This window comes from Oncorhynchus nerka, linkage group LG11, assembly GCF_034236695.1.
Source record: "Oncorhynchus nerka isolate Pitt River linkage group LG11, Oner_Uvic_2.0, whole genome shotgun sequence".
NCBI classification, from domain to species: domain Eukaryota; kingdom Metazoa; phylum Chordata; class Actinopteri; order Salmoniformes; family Salmonidae; genus Oncorhynchus; species Oncorhynchus nerka.
Window position 1 is genome coordinate 54,844,899 of NC_088406.1, and position 19,138 is coordinate 54,864,036.

General features: G+C 45.8%; 1 protein-coding gene across 6 annotated transcripts in view; it reads right to left on the minus strand.

Moving 5' to 3' along the window:
- Nucleotides 1–19,138, minus strand: part of abcc5 (ATP-binding cassette, sub-family C (CFTR/MRP), member 5) — a 59,165-nt gene that overhangs the window by 22,493 nt on the left and 17,534 nt on the right. For all 6 annotated transcript variants that reach the window (XR_003864767.2, XR_003864766.2, XR_003864765.2 and 3 more), the window contains 9 exons: nucleotides 15,892–16,125; nucleotides 15,344–15,517; nucleotides 14,912–15,059; nucleotides 13,004–13,152; nucleotides 12,531–12,638; nucleotides 8,710–9,012; nucleotides 7,964–8,035; nucleotides 7,099–7,223; nucleotides 6,704–6,776 (listed from right to left, as the gene is read on the minus strand). Coding sequence is in view for 3 of the 6 variants with exons in the window: in XM_029673284.2 (XP_029529144.1) it covers nucleotides 6,704–6,776; nucleotides 7,099–7,223; nucleotides 7,964–8,035; nucleotides 8,710–9,012; nucleotides 12,531–12,638; nucleotides 13,004–13,152; nucleotides 14,912–15,059; nucleotides 15,344–15,517; nucleotides 15,892–16,125 (1,386 nt within the window). In the remaining 3 variants the exon portion in view is untranslated. The remainder of the gene's footprint in view (nucleotides 1–6,703; nucleotides 6,777–7,098; nucleotides 7,224–7,963; nucleotides 8,036–8,709; nucleotides 9,013–12,530; nucleotides 12,639–13,003; nucleotides 13,153–14,911; nucleotides 15,060–15,343; nucleotides 15,518–15,891; nucleotides 16,126–19,138) is intronic.

The following is a 19,138-nucleotide window of genomic DNA, read 5'->3' on the forward strand; positions in this document are numbered from 1 at the left end:
TACGACCAGCAGTGGGTATTATTTAGAAGTTAGCTATCTAGTTAATGTTTTGAGTTTTCACTTCCTTGGGTGATGAACCCCTACCTAGCCTATGATATTAGTTAGTGCACATAAAGATATAGTCAAGTCAATTAAAAATGTTATTTCTTACGGGCGCCAAATACAACAGGTGTACACTTCACCATGAAATGCTTACTTAAGAGGCCTTTCCAAAACAATGGTCCCATGTTTCATGAGCTGAAATTAAATATCCCAGAAATGTTCCATACCAAAAAGGCCAATTTTGCTAAAATGTTGTGCACAAATGTGTTTACTTCCCTGTTAGTGAGCATTGCTCCCATGCCAAGATAATCCAGCCACTTGACAGGTGTTGCATTTCAAGAAGCTGATTAAACAGCATGATCATTACGCAGGTGCACTTTGTGCTGGGGACAATAAAAGGCCACTCTAAAATGTGCAAATGCCACATATGTTTTAAGGGAGTGTGCAATTGGCATGCTGACTGCAGGAATTTACACCAGAGCTGTTGGCAGAGAATTGGATGTTAATTTCTCTACCATAAACCGCCTTCAACATCATTTTAGAGAATTTGGCAGTAAGTATAACTGACCTCAGAACCGTCGTGTGGTCAAGCGGTTTGATGATGTCAACATTATGATCAGAGTGCCCCATGGTGGAGGTGGGGTTATGGTATGGGCAGGGCAGGGCAGGGCAGGCATAAGCTATGAACAACGAACACAAATGCATTTTATCAATAGCAATTTGAATGCACAGAGATACGGTGACGAGACACTGAGGCCATTTGTCCATGTCGCAAGGATCTGTACAGAATTCCTGGAAGGTGAAAACGGCACAGTTCTTCCATGGCCTGCATACTCAAGACATGTCATCCATTAGGCATGTTAGGGATGCTCTGGATCGAAGTGTATGACAGCGTGTTACAATTCCCGACAATATCTAGCAACTTCGTACAGCCATTAAAGAGGAGTGGGACACCATTCCACAATCAACAACAGCCTGATCAACTATGTGAAGGAAATGTCACACTGCATGAGCTCGACACATCTTGGTCACACCAGACAACTCGTTTTCTGATCCATGCAGTGGTGTAAAGTACTTAAGTAAAAACTTACGTAGTTTTTTGGGGTAATCTGTACTTGACTTAACTATTAATATTTTTGACAACTTTTACTCTTCATTTTCTTCAGGAATGCGGTGACGTATGTACTTTTTACTCCATACATTTTCCCCGGACACCCAAAAGTGTCAGGACAGGAATTATGGCTTATCGGGATAGGAAAATGGTTTAATTCACACACTTATCAAGAGACCATCCCTGGTCATCCCAACTGCCTCTGTTCTAGCAGACTCACTAAACATATTCTTCATTTGTAAATTATGTCCGAGTTGGAGCGTGCCCCTGGATATCCGTAAATAAATAAATAACTAGAAAATGTGGCCATCTGCTTTGCTTAATAGAAGGAATTTGAAATGAGTTATACTTTTGATTTGTACTTGATTTGATTTGTACTTTTGATACTTATTAAGTACATTTGAGCGATTCCATTTACTTTTGATACTTAAGTATATTTAAAACCAAATTCTTTTTGACTTTTATTCAGGTAGTATTTTACTGGGTGACTTTCACTTTTACTGGAGTAATTTTTCTATTAAGGTATCTTTACTTTTGACAATAGGGTACTTTTTCCACCACTGGATCCATGCCCCTACCTTTTTGTTAAAGGTATCTGTGAACAACAGATGCATATCTGTATTCCCAGTCATGTGGAACCCATAGTTTAGAGCCTAATTCATTCATTTCAATTGGTTGATTTTCTTGTATGAACTGTAACTCAGTCAAATCTTTGAAATTGTTGCAAGTTGCATTTATATTTTTGTTCAGTATAAAAAAGGAAATAGTAACACAATAAAAGAACAACAAGGAGGCTATATACAAGGAGTTGTGGTACCGAGTCAATGTGCAGGTGTACGAGGTAGTTGAGGTAATATGTACATGTAGGTAGGGGTAAAAGTGACTAGGCAATCAGGATAGATAATGAACAGAGTGGCAGCATCATATGGGAAGAGTGTGAAAGAGTGAATGTGTGTGGAGTCAATATAGATGTGTGTGTGTTTTGTGTTTGCTGCCTGCTCAAGTAGGGTTGTCTTGGGTCTGAGTGTAGGTTATATGTGTGGGGAATGGATGTGTGTATGGGGGGTGAGTTGGCAGCGTGTGCAGTGATGTGGGCTGTTGTGGATAAAATGCCAGGGCCAGATTCTTGTCCCACTCCGCCCTTATGAAGGTGCTCCAGTTGAAGATAATATTACATCCTTTAAAAACAATATTGAGTACAGCCAACATCCCTGACTGGCAACTACCTTGATTGAAGCACCTGTTGCTCAATTGTGTTCCATATAAATGCTGTTTAAATGTTGAACCTACACACTGAACACTGTTAAGCCAAAACGTATGTGTATGCTATCCTGATGCAGTGAAAAACAACACTTTGTGACATTTCTAAGTACGGACTAGGGCTGTTGCGGTGACAGTATTACCTCCACACCAGCCACATGAGTCATGACCGCAGTAAAAATCCACGTGTCCATATCTAAATAGGCATACAGAGGCCCATTATCAGCAATCATCACTCCTCTGTTCCAATGGCACCTTGTGTTAGCTAATCCAAGTTTATCATTTTAAAAAGGCTAATTGATCATTAGAAAACCCTTTTGCAATTATGTTAGCACAGCTGAAAACTTCTGATTAAAGAAGCAATAAAACTGGCCTCATTTAGACAAGTTGAGTATCTGGAGCATCAGCATTTGTGGGTACGATTACATGCTCAGAATGGCCAGAAACAAAGACCTTTCTTCTGAAACTCAGTAGTCTATTCTTGTTCTGATAAATTAAGGCTATTCCATGCGAGAAATTGCCAAGAAACTGAAGCTCTCGTACAACGCTGTGTACTACTCCCTTCACAGAACAGCACAAACTGGCTCTAACCAGAACAGAAAGAGGAGTGGGAGGCCCCGGTGCACAACTGAGCAAGAGGACAAGTACATTAGTGAAAAACAGATTCCTCACAAGTCATCAACTGGCAGCTTCATTAAATAGTACCCACAAAACACCAGTATCAACGTCAATAGTGAAGAGGCAACTCCGGGATGCCGGCTGTTATGTTCTGTTAATTACTGATGTCCCCTTTAAGGAAGAAACACCTCGTCATGCGCAGTGTTGTTTTATGTTATTCTGGTACTAACTCTAGAAAATGTGAAGCTCCAGTTCAATTTATTGTATTCAGAGTCTTTCTTATTATATAAATAAGTAATAAGAGCTAAGACACTACAATGGCGACGAGGATGATTACCTGCAGTGTGCATCACAAATGCAGATGGAGCTCATAGAAAGAGAGGAAGATGGCCTCCCGGGTGGCGCAGTGGTCCAGGACACTGCATCGCAGCACTAGCTGTGCCATCAGAGACTCTGGGTTCGCGCCCAGGCTCTGTCGCAGCCGGCCGCGACCGGGAGGTCGCCTAGCGTCGTCTGGGTTAGGGAGGGTTTGGCCGGTAGGGATATCCTCATCTCATCGTGCACTAGCGAGTCCTGTGGCGGGCCAGGCGCAGGTTGCAGGTTGCCAGGTGCACGGTGTTTCCTCCGACACATTGGTGCGGCTGGCTTCCGGGTTGGATGCGCGCTACTTATTTTCCACCATAATTTGCAAATAAATTCCTTAAAAATCCTACAATGTGATTTTCTGGATTTGTTTTTCTCATTTTGTCTGTCATAGTTGAAGTATACCTATGATGAAAATTACAGGCCTCTCTCACCTTTTGAAGTGGGAGAACTTGCACAATTGTTGGCTGACTAAATACTTTTTTGCCCCACTGTGTATGGCAAGCGTTTCACACTGGTTACGGATCACCAGCCGTTGCTTTCCATTTTCAGTCCAAAGAAAGGCATTCCGGCATTGACAGCAGCCAGGTCACAGCGATACGCCTTGTTCCTTGCCAGTCATATGTATGACATTGAGTTTAAGCCGTCGTCCCTCCACAGAAATGCAGATGGATTATCCAGACCGGCGTGTATAAGAGAAAGACAAAGGAGTGTGGATGCAGTGGACATTTTCCATACCGCTCAGCTCGAGGCACTACCGGTCACAAGCACAGTTATCAAACTTGTCAAAAGTGTACACCTACACCATGTCAGGATGGTCAGCTACTGGCAGAAAGGAGCTGACTCCGTATTTCCAGCGGAGAAACAAAATTACAACGTACCAAGGATGTTTGATGTGGGGAATGAGAGGCATGATACCCCAGAAATGCCAACATCAGGTTTTGCAGGAACTACATGAAGGTCATGTTGAAATTGTCAAAATGAAGCTGCTCGCGAGGAGCCACTTCTGGTGGCCAGGTCTGGATCAACAGATAGAAAACATGGTGAAGAACTGTAGTGGATGTTTGGAAACCCTCCACATGCCTGCTCCTGTCCCAGTCCACCCATGGGAATGGCCCGCAGAGCCATGGCAGAGAATTCATGTGGACTACGCTGGTCCCTTTGAAAAACACATGTTTCTGGTTATAGTTGATGCCCATTCCAACTGGCCAGAGGTGTTTTGCACTGACTCCTCCACCTCAGCTCAGACGATAGAGTGTCTCAGAACAACGTTTGCACACTTCGGATTGCCGCTACAGCTGGTAAGTGACAACGCACAAGCTTTTGTAAGTGACGAGTTTACAAGATTCATGTCAGAAAATGGAATCAAACACTCAACCTCAGCTCCGTACCACCCTGCCACCAATGGGCTGGCAGAACGCTTTGTGCAAACCCTAAAGCAAGGACTGCGAGCAGCAAAACGAGACGAAGGGACTTTGCAAACAAAACTGGCCAAGTTCCTGGCCTCCTACCGAAACACCCCACGACTAATGAAAGCCCAGCCGCACTGATGTTTGGGAGGCCTCTCCGCACACAGCTGGACATCATGAGGCCAAGATGCTCTCCGGTGGCCGGGAGCGCCATCTCCAAACAGAACAGGAAGTGATGTTGCGAGACTACAGAAGAGGGAAATGGACAAGAGGGACCGTACACACACAAACGGGACCCAGAACTTACCAGGTTCAAGTGAGCCCAGACATAATCTGGCGGCGTCACATTAACCAAATGCATTCCACAGAAAACAGCACAACAATCGAGAGAGAACAGGCACAGAGAGCTCCTGAGAGTGACACACAAGGAACTGTAGAGGATGGAGGGGCAGTAAAGAGACCCCAGGCTGAAAGAAGGGAACGTGTTGATGAAGGTGCTGCTATAGCAGAAGCTATAATGGAACAAGCACACACTGAGGATGTTCAGGAGCCTCCAGACAATCCGAGGCACTGCCCAGAACGAAGGCACCGTCCACCAGACAGACTGGACTAATAAACAAACAAACAAAAACTAACTGTTCAAGTTCAAATCAAAAGATGCAAAATAACTACAACAAGTTCTGTGAAATGTTTCAGTTGTGGTTTGGTAAAAGTAACTCTGGTTGTATAAGAGAAGGAATGATATGTTCTGTTAATTACTGATGTCCCCTTTAAGGATGGATCACCCGTGGTCATGCGCAGTGTTGTTCTATGTTATTCTGCTACTAACTCGTTTTAGTAAATGTGAAGCTCCAGTTCAATATCTTGTATTCAGAGTCTTTCTTATTATATAAATAAGTAATAAGAGCTAAGACACTACACCGGCCTTCTAGGCAGAGTTGCAAAGAAAAAGCCATATCTCTGGCCAATAAAAATATAAGATTAAAATGGGAAAAAGAACAGACATTGGCCAGAGTAACTCTTTGGACAAATCAGGATACCAAGCATGATAAAAGCTTAAACATAGGTTTTAAATCAACTTGTGAATTGTATTGAATATACAAAGCTATGACCCCCTATTTTATTGTAATGACATGAAAAACATTTGCAGATTATTATCAATGACTTATCAACAGTTGTAACAAGTGGTCCAGTGTAGGAAATCCTCAATGGTGTCCTAGTTTATAGAAAGACCCATATATATATGTTTTGATTTCTAAGTCATTCTAAGGTTTGTATCATTCACTAAAGTTGCCAAATAACTCTAAATCTAGCATATAGGACTTGTTTCAAATTATCACTTTTACACTCAACACAGCCACTTCATATGCATACTCGCTCCCGGAATGGGACAAATATCCTTTCTATTTTATTTAGCTGAGTTCAAGTATATTCTTCTTATTATAAAATCATATAATATAAAATAATGGCACGGGACTTATAAGTATATCCTATCTGCTAAATTAACTAGCCTACAGCATGGCACATAGCCAGACAACATACATTAAGGTCAACTCATTCTGTTCTTCTAAAACACATTGTCCTCATATCATGTTTCTTTAGATCTGCCTAAAATAAATAATGGATTTATTGTGATGGTTTATATTAAATGGATTTATTAGACTTTAAAAAAATATAGATGTTCCAAAAGGCCCTCATTAGTGGCTTGTATGAGGCCTGAATGCGTGGAGGCCTGGAGATGCTAAACGTGTTGATATTAATTTAATTCAATGAATTACTGTGACAAAATGTCATGACCGCCACAACAGCCTTAGTACGGACTATAACATTTTTTCTCATCTAGACAAAATGAATCCCAAAGTAGTATTTCCATGGTGGATAAACAATTCATAATGCTCACCTCAGTCAGATCGGCGTTGGGCAGGATAGCCAGGTCAGGTCTCAGACAGCATGCACTCAGAACAGCCTGGAACCTGGAAAATACACAGTGGAATTATACTTCAGAGCTACATTGGGTAGTAGAGGAGCGCCTTAGAAATCACTATGTACATGAATCCAATCGATTCTCACAGTAGTATCATTCCTGTGGCCTGTGTGCACCAGTGGTTAGTGCTGTGGAGCCCAGTACCCATGTACAGGCAGCCTAGGCTACCAGTGTAGGCATGGGTTTGAATCCGAACCTCTGCCCTTTTGACTCGCAAACTCACTGAGATTTCTGGTCTCCTCTTCACTGTCCTACTTCAATGAAATAAAGATATACTTGAACCCCCCCCTCAAAAAAAACTGCTCCGTTACCTCTCCTCCTCGTACTCTTTCCCAAAGAGGATGTTGTCCCTGAGCGTGGCATTGAGGATCCAGGCCTGCTGGGCCACATAGGCAAAGTCCCCGTTCACCGCCACCTTGCCCTCCAGCAGGGTCATCTGAAGGTCATAAAGGTCACAGGTCACTACAGGTCATCCGCCAATCACTCACTTGCTCCGCGGTGAAGTTTGCCCCTATGTACAAATCTAGGATCAGCTTCCACTCCACTAATTTGAACCTTAATCATTAGTGGGGCAAATGCAAAACTGACCCCAGATCAGCATCTAGGGGCAACTTCACCCTAAAACCATTCACACCCGGGGGTTGTATTGAGTGAAGTGAAACGTTCAGATAGAAATGTGAATGATAGAGCCAACAATTCCCCAGTCTACCGGACAAGGCAATCTTGTGCTCTACATAACACAGTTACGTATAACGTTCAGTAAAGTTGCACCCTCTCCAACATGCCCCAGGGCATCATCCAGCTTCGTCAGCGGGTGTCTATAGAGTAAGGGAGGGCCACAGGGGCTGCAGTGTGTGCCTGTTATCAAATTGGTGTACTCATGGGCCAACAAGAGTTTACACCATATTTCTTACAACAGGGGGCCGTTGCTAAAACAGTACGTTTATCGTTTGCCGTTTGAGCAGAGCGCATATCACTTTATCAAGTTCTCTCAGACGTGAGCTGCACCGTCGGATTCTTAAACATAGAACCGGAGCGCAATTTTACGCTGAGCAGCTCGAGCCTCTCACGGAACTGTCCTGCTTACAGCCAGGTTTCATTTGAATGAATAGGGGCGCCTAAACGCTCTGCAAAAATGACACGTCCAGTGTAGCAGGCCTGTTAGACGCATCTTACCTGTCCAAGGATGGCAGAGATCAGAGAGGTCTTCCCACTGCCCACGCTTCCACAGATCCCAGTCAGCTTCCCCTGGAGACACAGGGTAGTATGGTGGATATTTGTGTTGTACAATGTGTTACCTCGAAATGACCCAACGACAAGGTTCCAGTTTAACAAAGTGCACTATACCGTATGAACACCCTACAAGGTAGCCATCCCACTCAAGGCTAGGTCCATTGACAACCAAACTTTCTGCGCAGGCGCACTCTTGACAGAGTGATAGCCCCGTATTAACAGAAATATAGGGATACTTAAAACATGAACTTAACACAATGTACACATTGGCAGTGAAAAGACGAATCACAGTGCACAATAAAACTAACTCAAGTTTATGATGTTTTCTTACCCCTAGTTTTAGCCTATAAATAGAGACCTGAATTTCCCTGGTCAGTTAACCACAATAAATCTTCAAACTGTACAGCCCATTGGCCTTTCAACCACACATAGATACGAAGACCACAGTCTTATTTGACTTTTTGCTGAACATGGGATGCATCCCAAATGGCACACTATTCCCCACCTACTGTACGGGCCTTGGTCAAAAGAAGTGCACTATATAGGGTAGCAAATGGGACGCATCCCATATTCTTTGACCTCCACCACCTGCTTCAAACCCTTGAATGTGTGCACTGTGTACTACTGTACGTGAAATGTTCTCTGTCCTTTCACAACCATACACTCCCGTCCCGCGGCTAGTTAGCTACCTGCCGAACGGTGAGGTCCACACAGTGCAGGGTCCTCTGCAGCCGCTGGCTGACGGAGGGGATGGGAGGGATCTCCCCCACCTTCAGCAGACGCCCTGCCTGCTCCCCTGCCTCGTCCTCCTGGGCGGGCCTCCGGCGCCCGTGCCTCTGGGTGGAGCCAACCGAGGGGGTGCCGCGGGGCGTGGGCTGGGCACTGTGACCCGCCGTCTCCCAAGCTAAGCTGGCGCCCATCATCTCCACTGCAACCTGGGGGTTCAGGGGCTTGTCCCGGATCATCTCCACCTCCGCCATCAGGAACAGGCTCTGGTAGGCCAGGGAGAGAGGAGAGAGGTGTCAGAGAACAAGCACACACAGTACAGGCTCTGGTAGGCCAGGGAGAGGAGAGAGGTGTCCGAGAACAAACACACACAGTACAGGCTCTAGTAGGCCAGGGAGAGAGGAGAGAGGTGTCAGAACAAACACACACAGTACAGGCTCACATGCATGTAGCAATGTCAAGGTCATTGATGTAAAGGTTCAAGCAGTTCAAACCTATCTATTTGGTTTATGTAAAACTCTTTCTTTCCACTGCATCTACAGCCGCTTGGCACCGCATCGCCCCCTGCCCATAGTTCAGGGAGGTGCTAAATTGCTGTGTGTCTGTGAATGTGTGTTATGAATTAATGTGGGTGTGTGTGTGTTTCTCAGATGATCGAGAGGGGGATTAGGAGAAACACAGCCCCTTCCTGGTCCAGGACAAACACTGTCCTGCCAACATACCCAGACTCAAACACACACCACTTATATTCCACAGAGCCAACCAGACCAACAGACACTCACATACCACACAGAGCCAAATGAACAGACAGCGCCAGACAAACAGGCAGTGGCAGACAAACAGAGTGACAGCCGAATAGACAGCGACAGACAAACAAGACAGCGACAGACAAAGACAGTGACACAAACAAGACAGCGACAGACAAACAAGACAGCGACAGACAAACAAGACAGTGACAGACGAATAGACAGCGATAGACAAACAAGACAGTGACAGAAACAAGACAGCGACAGACAAATAGACAGCGACAGACAAATAGACAGCGACAGACAAACAAGACAGTGACAGAAACAAGACAGTGACAGACAAACAATACAGTGACAGACAAACAATACAGTGACAGCCGAATAGACAGTGACAGACAAACAAGACAGCGACCGACAAACAATACAGTGACAGCCGAATAGACAGCGACAGACAAACAAGACAGCGACCGACAAACAAGACAGCGACCGACAAACAATACAGTGACAGCCGAATAGACAGCGACAGACAAGACAGCGACCGACAAACAAGACAGCGACAGACAAACAATACAGTAACAGCCGAATAGACAGCGACAGACAAACAAGACAGCGACAGACGAAGACAGCGACAGCCGAATAGACAGCGACAGACAAACAAGACAGCGACAGAAGACAGCGACAGACGAATAGACAGCGACAGACAAACAATACAGTGACAGCTGAATAGACAGCGACAGACGAATAGACAGCGACAGACGAAGACAGCGACAGACGAACACAGCGACAGACGAACAAGACAGCGACAGACGAACAAGACAGCGACAGACGAACAAGACAGCGACAGACGAACAAGACAGCGACAGACAAATAAGACAGCGACAGACAAGACAGTGACAGACAAATAATACAGTGACAGCCGAATAGACAGCAACAGACAGACGAATAGACAGCCACAGACAGACGAATAGACAGCCACAGACAGACGAATAGACAGCCACAGACAAACAAGACAGCGACAGACAAACAAGACAGCGACAGACAAACAAGACAGCGACAGACAAACAAGACAGCGACAGACAAACAAGACAGCCAAATAGACAGCGACAGACAAACAAGACAGCGACGGCCGAATAGACAGCGACAGACAAACAATACAGCGACAGACAAACAATACAGCGACAGCCGAATAGACAGCGACATCCAAACAAGACAGCGACATCCAAACAAGACAGCGACATCCAAACAAGACAGCGACAGACAAACAAGACAGCGACAGACGTATAGACAGCGACAGACAAACAATACAGCAACAGCCGAATAGACAGCGACATCCAAACAAGACAGCGACAGACAAACAAGACAGCGACAGACAAACAAGACAGCCAAATAGACAGCGACAGACAAACAAGACAGCGACGGCCGAATAGACAGCGACAGACAAACAATACAGCGACAGACAAACAATACAGCGACAGACAAACAATACAGCGACAGCCGAATAGACAGCGACAGACAAACAAGACAGCGACAGACAAACAATACAGCGACAGACAAACAATACAGCGACAGACAAACAATACAGCGACAGCCGAATAGACAGCGACAGACAAACAAGACAGCGACAGCCGAATAGACAGCGACAGACAAACAATACAGCGACAGCCGAATAGACAGCGACAGACAAACAATACAGAGACAGCCGAATAGACAGCGACAGACAAACAAGACAGCGACAGACAAACAAGACAGCGACAGCCGAATAGACAGCGACATCCAAACAAGACAGTGACAGACAAACAAGACAGCGACAGACAAACAAGACAGCCAAATAGACAGCGACAGACAAACAGACAGCGACAGACAAACAATACAGCGACAGACAAACAATACAGCGACAGCCGAATAGACAGCGACAGACAAACAATACAGCGACAGCCGAATAGACAGCGACAGACAAACAAGACAGCGACAGCCGAATAGACAGCGACAGACAAACAAGACAGCGACAGCCGAATAGACAGCGACAGACAAACAATACAGAGACAGCCGAATAGACAGCGACAGACAAACAATACAGCGACAGCCGAATAGACAGCGACAGACAAACAATACAGCGACAGCCGAATAGACAGCGACAGACAAACAATACAGCGACAGCCGAATAGACAGCGACAGACAAACAATACAGCGACAGCCGAATAGACAGCGACAGACAAACAATACAGCGACAGCCGAATAGACAGCGACAGACAAACAATACAGCAACAGCCGAATAGACAGCGACAGACAAACAATACAGAGACAGCCGAATAGACAGCGACAGACAAACAATACAGCGACAGCCGAATAGACAGCGACAGCCGAATAGACAGCGACAGACAAACAAGACAGCGACAGACAAACAATACTGCGACAGCCGAATAGACAGCGACAGACAAACAATACAGCGACAGCCGAATAGACAGCGACAGACAAACAATACAGCGACAGCCGAATAGACAGCGACAGACAAACAATACAGCGACAGCCGAATAGACAGCGACAGACAAACAATACAGCGACAGCCGAATAGACAGCGACAGACAAACAAGACAGCGACAGCCGAATAGACAGCGACAGACAAACAAGACAGCGACAGACAAACAAGACAGCGACAGCCGAATAGACAGCGACAGACAAACAAGACAGCGACAGACAAACAAGACAGCGACAGCCGAATAGACAGCGACAGCCGAATAGACAGCGACAGCCGAATAGACAGCGACAGCCGAATAGACAACGACAGCCGAATAGACAGCGACAGACAAACAAGACAGCGACAGCCGAATAGACAGCGACAGACAAACAAGACAGCGACAGCCGAATAGACAACGACAGCCGAATAGACAGCGACATCCAAACAAGACAGCGACATCCAAACAAGACAGCAACATCCAAACAAGACAGCAACATCCAAACAAGACAGCAACATCCAAACAAGACAGAAACATCCAAACAAGACAGCAACAGACAAAGAAAGAAAAGGGGAGAGATCTTACCTTGAACCTCTCCATGGCTACTGATGCTTCTGACAGGGACTTGACAGAGAAAGGGGTGACCTTCAAGGCAAAGGTCATGGCGTTGAAAACAGTCACCACTGTAAATGCCTGCGAGGGGAAGAAAGATCCAATACCGTCCATGATTTGTTTCAGTAGTGCAGAGACCTGGTTGACCAGCTTCTGTCATTCAAATCATCCATCAAATCCTGTCCTGGAGAACAACCCCCCCCAAAATGTTGGCTGTATCAAGCAATATGGTCATCACCTCAACATGCCTTTCTTCTCACTGGCAGGGTTAGAGTGTTGCTTTCAATACTCTCAGATCTACTGGAGTGTCTAGGGAGAATCAAACAGTACCTTATTCCCCATTTAGTGCACCAAAGTAAAGCCCTGGTCAAGTCTAGTGCACTAAATAGGGAATAGGATGCCATTTGGGAGGCATTCTGGGGTTGGACCAGAGACCTGGAAGCTACCTGAGCGGCGGTGAGGTCGTAGCCCAGCAACATGTGAGTGGAGAACGTGGCAACGCTGGCGATCACCACGACGATGGGAGCCACGCCCACTGTGATGCTCTGGAAGTAGCCAGTCCTCTCTAGGATGATGCGCTCCTCCTCTCGAATCCCTGCAGGGGCAAATATATCAGTCAGTCAGACAATCAATGAGTTAGTCCGTCAGTCGAACAACGAGTCAGGCTGTCAAACAACGAGTCCGTTAGTCAGTTCGTCAGTCAAACAACGAGTCAGTCAGTCAGTCAAACAACAATGTCCGTCAGTCAGTCAGTCCGTCAGTCAAACAACGAGTCCGTCAGTCAAACAACGAGTCCGTCAGTCAAACAACGAGTCCGTCAGTCAGTCCGTCGGTCAAACAACGAGTCGGTCAAACAACGAGTCGGTCAAACAACGAGTCCGTCAAACAACGAGTCCGTCAAACAACGAGTCCGTCAAACAACGAGTCCGTCAAACAACGAGTCCGTCAAACAACGAGTCCGTCAAACATCGAGTCCGTCGGTCAAACAACGAGTCCGTCAGTCAGTCCGTCGGTCAAACAACGAGTCCGTCAAACAACGAGTCCGTCAAACAACGAGTCCGTCAAACAACGAGTCAGTCAAACAACGAGTCCGTCAAACAACGAGTCCGTCAAACAACGAGTCCGTCAAACAACGAGTCCGCCAAACATCGAGTCCGTCAAACATCGAGTCCGTCAAACATCGAGTCCGTCAAACATCGAGTCCGTCAGTCCGTCCGTCAAACAACGAGTCCGTCAAACAACGAGTCCGTCAAACAACGAGTCCGTCAGTCCGTCCGTCAAACAACGAGTCCGTCAGTCCGTCCGTCAAACAACGGGTCCGTCCGTCAAACAACGGGTCCGTCCGTCAAACAACGGGTCCGTCCGTCAAACAACGGGTCCGTCCGTCAAACAACGGGTCCGTCAAACAACGGGTCCGTCCGTCAAACAACGGGTCCGTCCGTCAAACAACGGGTCCGTCAGTCAAACAACGGGTCCGTCAGTCAAACAACGGGTCCGTCAGTCAAACAACGGGTCCGTCAGTCAAACAACGGGTCCGTCAGTCAGTCCGTCGGTCAAACAACGAGTCCGTCAAACAACGAGTCCGTCAAACAACGAGTCCGTCAAACAACGAGTCCGTCAAACAACGAGTCCGTCAAACAACGAGTCCGTCAAACAACGAGTCCGTCAAACATCGAGTCCGTCAAACAACGAGTCCGTCAAACAACGAGTCCGTCAAACAACGGGTCCGTCAGTCCGTCCGTCAAACAACGGGTCCGTCCGTCAAACAACGGGTCCGTCCGTCAAACAACGGGTCCGTCCGTCAAACAACGGGTCCGTCAGTCAAACAACGGGTCCGTCAGTCAAACAACGGGTCCGTCAAACAACGAGTCCGTCAAACAACGAGTCCGTCAGTCAGCCAACCAGCCAGCCAATGAATAAGACAGCCAGCCAATCAATGAATCAGTTAGTCAGTCAATCAAACAATGACTCAGTCAGTCACTCATCAACGAGCCAGCCAGCCAGTCAAACAATAAATCAGTCAGTCAGTAAAATAATGGTCGTATCGCATGCATACGACTACAGATGGAAGTCGACAGGAGAGGTACATTTTGCTAATTGTTTATCCCTATAATGCAACGCAACTTTGCAAGGCGGTGACCAACGTTGGGCACAGACTTCACAAAACTTAACAGCTCGAATGCGCCCAATGAGTCAGCCAGCCAGTCCGTCAGTCACTAGTCTTCATCTAAGAACATTGACCTGAGATTAAAACACCAGATCACATCAAAGTTTACATGGAATACCACTCGTCATTCAGTCAGTAAATAATCAACCAGCTAATTGTTCAATTAAATCTCACACACGGCACTTACTGCGCACATCCTGGGAGAAGGCCTTGACCCAGGCATACATCTTGATGAATTTGATGTAGTTGAGTATCTCGTTCATCTTCTGGACCCGGCGGTCCGTCACGGCCACGCCCTTCCTCCTGAAGTAGGCCGTCAGCCTCGAACTGAACATCTGCAGCAGGGAACACAGAGAAAGGTTGTCTTTTCACTGTTCTGTGTGTGTGTTTTTGTGTTTGTTAATATCCAAGTCTGCATGCATGTAGAGTACCAGTCAAATGTTTGGACACACCTACTCATGCAAGGGTTTTCTCTTTATTTTTTTTTACTATTTTCTACTTGATGTCTTCACTATTATTCTACAATGTAGAAAATAGTAAAAATAAAGAAAAACCATGGAATGAGTAGGTGTGTCCAAACGTTTGACTGGTACTGTATGTATGCAAGTGGGCTGCTCACCATAGCAGGGTAGAAGAGGATAAAGACTGCAGAGCCCAGTAAGGAGGTGGGCCCCAGGATAGCCAGGTTGAAGCCCATCCCCAGCACAGCAATAAGAGGCCCGCCTGCCAGCAGACTGCCCACAGCCGCCGCCTCAAACATCCGCTGGCCGTCATTAGAACACATGTTGATCAACTGCAGAGAGAGCAACAGAGAAAGCGAGAGACACTTTACAGCAGTACAGAACTACACCATCTTTATCTCTTACTCTGCATGCACATGTACTGTGTTGCAAATCATGTGTTTTGGCAACAACAGCAGACTGTTTTGCCCTTGCTAGCATTGTATTTAAGGTGTGTCTCAAATACAATAAAAGGAGTGCTTGGCACTTTCTCAGTCACACTAACGATAAGCAACATCTGAAAACCCGAAACACGGCTTAGTCTAAATGGGAGCTAGCATTATTGTGAGCCTGACCATTATCTCACCCATTTCCCAACCACCCCATCTCACCTGCCCAGTTCTCTTAAAGAAAAAACATTTGCGTGAACCCTGTCCGGTGAACTCACCTGTCCCATGGATTTGTCTCGGATGCTGCGGAGCCGCAGGATCTTGTGGAAGGCCATGGTGAGGATGGCTCCCCGCAGGCGGGTGCCTGTGCGGTAGTTGAGGGCCCAGGTGAGCGCCAGTGACCAGGAGCGGACCAGCTCGGTGCATAGCAGCCCCACGACCAGCAGCAGGCCGTAGGGCAGGTCGGGCTCCGCCTGCTCTGTGTACTCCAACAGCCGCTTCACCACAAAGGCCTAGCAGGAGAAGAGAGGGCAGGAGAGGACGGGGATGAGGAGAGGGAAAGATGAGAGCACAGGCCACATGACTGACAGCAGTACCATGTCCAAGAGACATCTACATAACCACCACTGCAGTCATTATCATGGACATCTACCAAATCAAGACTAGCTAAAGCCGTCATGCCATGACTACCGATAATCATCTGAAGAGGCTCTACTGATTTGAGATAAATACAATTTTCCTTTAGTTTCAGCTCTCACCCTTTACCTCTGTTGTCCTTTTACTAAGATTTTGATAAGATCCTTTAAAAGAGAACGAGAGAAACAGTGAAAGATTTTGACACGGCTGTTTTTTGGCACAGACACAGAATCCCATTCCAACATATCATTTCCTATTGTTTGCATCATCATGTAAGCGGATCCAAACATTCAGAGATGATACCTTCAGACATTATACCTACAGTCACAGCGGGTATGGGGCCATTCAGTTATGCTTAAAAGGTCTGGAAGTTAACGGCAGCAGACTATACAGACGGAGAGCGACAAAGCATAACGAATATGGGGAAAAAGTGTTGAATCTCGCACACACATACTGACACACACACATACGATGGACCAACAATCAATTCCACAGTAAAGTGAATCAGTCCACAAACAGGGAGTGTCAGCAAACCTACATTGTTGATAAATGCATGTTTTATTGAAATAGGCAAAAAGAAACCGTGAAACCATGTGTAAACTATTTTTTTTAATTGCACAAACAGCACTCATGTCAAAATAATAATTAGCTGATCAGATCCAAGAGGAAAGAGTAATAAACGCAATTCACATTTAGAGGCACAAGTTCAGGTCAACAGAGTCTTTTGTAAGGTTCAGCCTCAGTTTTTTTTTATTTATTTACGTTTCTAGTCCTCTGGGTTGAGATAAGTGACATCTCATATTTAGTTGCGTCTCCCCTTAGGTCATTGTCCAAAGATCCAGAGAGGAGGAAGGCCGAAGCCCCTCTGCCCTGCCTCACTGGCACTGATCCTACAGGAATTGTGTTCCAACAGCGGACCAGGCCAACAAGGCTTTTAGTGAGAGGTAGAGTCTGTTGATACAAGTCAAGTACTTTTTCCCCCCCCCCAGCCTGAGAGGTTAAACAGTCCAACAACACCTCGCATTTAAGGGGAAAACCGGTCCGATTCTCTGAGACACTAATATGAAAGTCTGACTGATCATTTGGGTGAAAGTTTCAGGTTAACAGTAGATTTTTTATCAGCAATAAAACAAAACAGCATTGGACATTGGAAATAAACATCAAAATAAAAACAATGTTAACATCGAACAGCATTTTACAGTGCATTGTGGTAACCTATCAATTATTTTTATGAATACATTTTTATATGAGGGAGAGAGAGAGCAAGAGCGAGCGATAGAGAGAGAGCGAAAGAGAGAGAGAGAGAGAGCGGAAGAGAGAGAGAGAGAGCGGAAGAGAGAGAGCGGAAGAGAGAGAGCGAAAGAGAGAGAGCGAAAGAGAGAGCGAGCGAGAGAGAGAGAGAGAGAGAGAGAGAGAGAAAGCAAGAGAGAGCGAGCAAGAGACAAAAGCGTTTCAGAGAAAGATAACTTTGATCCATCCCTGCATGAGAAACATGCCCTTACCTCTCCGGCTTTCTTCCCCCAGGGTCTCTGCCCGCTTCATTCTCTATTTCTCGCCGAGGGGTTTAAACGGACACCCTGTGGAATCTGAAGAACAGCCTCTGTCACACGCCACCTTGCATGGGGGGAGCAGTGAGCACAAACACTTGTATGCCATGCCCTCACCCCACCCCTAACTGCCCATCCATATTATCTTCCCGGCTAACAAATTTTGGTTTACGTTCTAGGAAGGAAAAAAAACGAGGTTGTGGGAAGGTTCCTGAGCCAACATAACGTTACCAAAACGTTGTAGGCAAATTGTTTTTCTAATTACCAAAGGAGAACCACGAGGAAACGTTACAGGAACGTTCTGTGCTAGCTGGGTTGATTTAACCTGGGTGAGAGACACAGGTGTGTTGCTGTGCTGCTATAGTAAGAGCAGATGAGACAGTAGTTGGGTTGCACAATTCCTGAAACTTTCCCAAAGTTCCTAGGTTTTCATGAAAATTCAGTTTCAGAATTTAGCAACCCTTCACAGCACAGAGGTAGAGACGGCTTACTGTGTTCCCTGTGGAAGAGAGGAGGATGACAGAGGCTATCCTAGGAAAAATGGAACTGATTAACCCTAACACCTGGGTCGTGTTCATTAGGACACGCAACAGAAAGCACTTTGCAACAGAAAACTAAAATTAGCATTTCTTATTGGGCAAGTCCAGGTAGTCCCTCCCTGTTTCTCTGTTTTCTTCCATTTGGTACCTAATGAACACAACCCTTCCCTCTAAAGCACCTGTTCTCATCTAGGACAGTCCTACAAATACCAGAATAACATTAAAAAACAGCTGTAGGATGGACAATTGCAACAAGTGTCATCTATCTATTCACAGACACCCTCCAGAGGGTGACAGACAGGAGTACAGTTTCTGACTAGGTGTTGTTAACTAAAGAACAAAGATTCACAATTTCCATAACCCAGAACATTTCCTTAACATCTCCTTAAGCCACACAATGGATCCAAGATGCCACCATTGAATCAAAAAGAAACTGAGTGGGACTGGTAAAAACACAAAAACAATACCCTACCCAATAACTCTCCTCCAGTATCCAGTTCATTTGTTTCGAATGAGTCGTCAGTAAGGCAATTTTAAGAGCCCAGTGTAGCCCTTTACACTCATAACCGTATACGGGTTGAAAATGGCAGAGTTGGACACTGTTAAGCACCTAAATTGGAACGCAGTGGCTGTACAGTAACTGGACACAGCCCTTAGCCGTGGTATATTGGCCATATACCACAAACTCATGAGGTGCCTTTTTCCTATTATTAACTGGTTACCAATGTAATTAGAGCAGTAAAAATACATGTTTTGTCATAACCTTTACGGCATTTATAAACTGGGTGGTTCGAGCCCTGAAT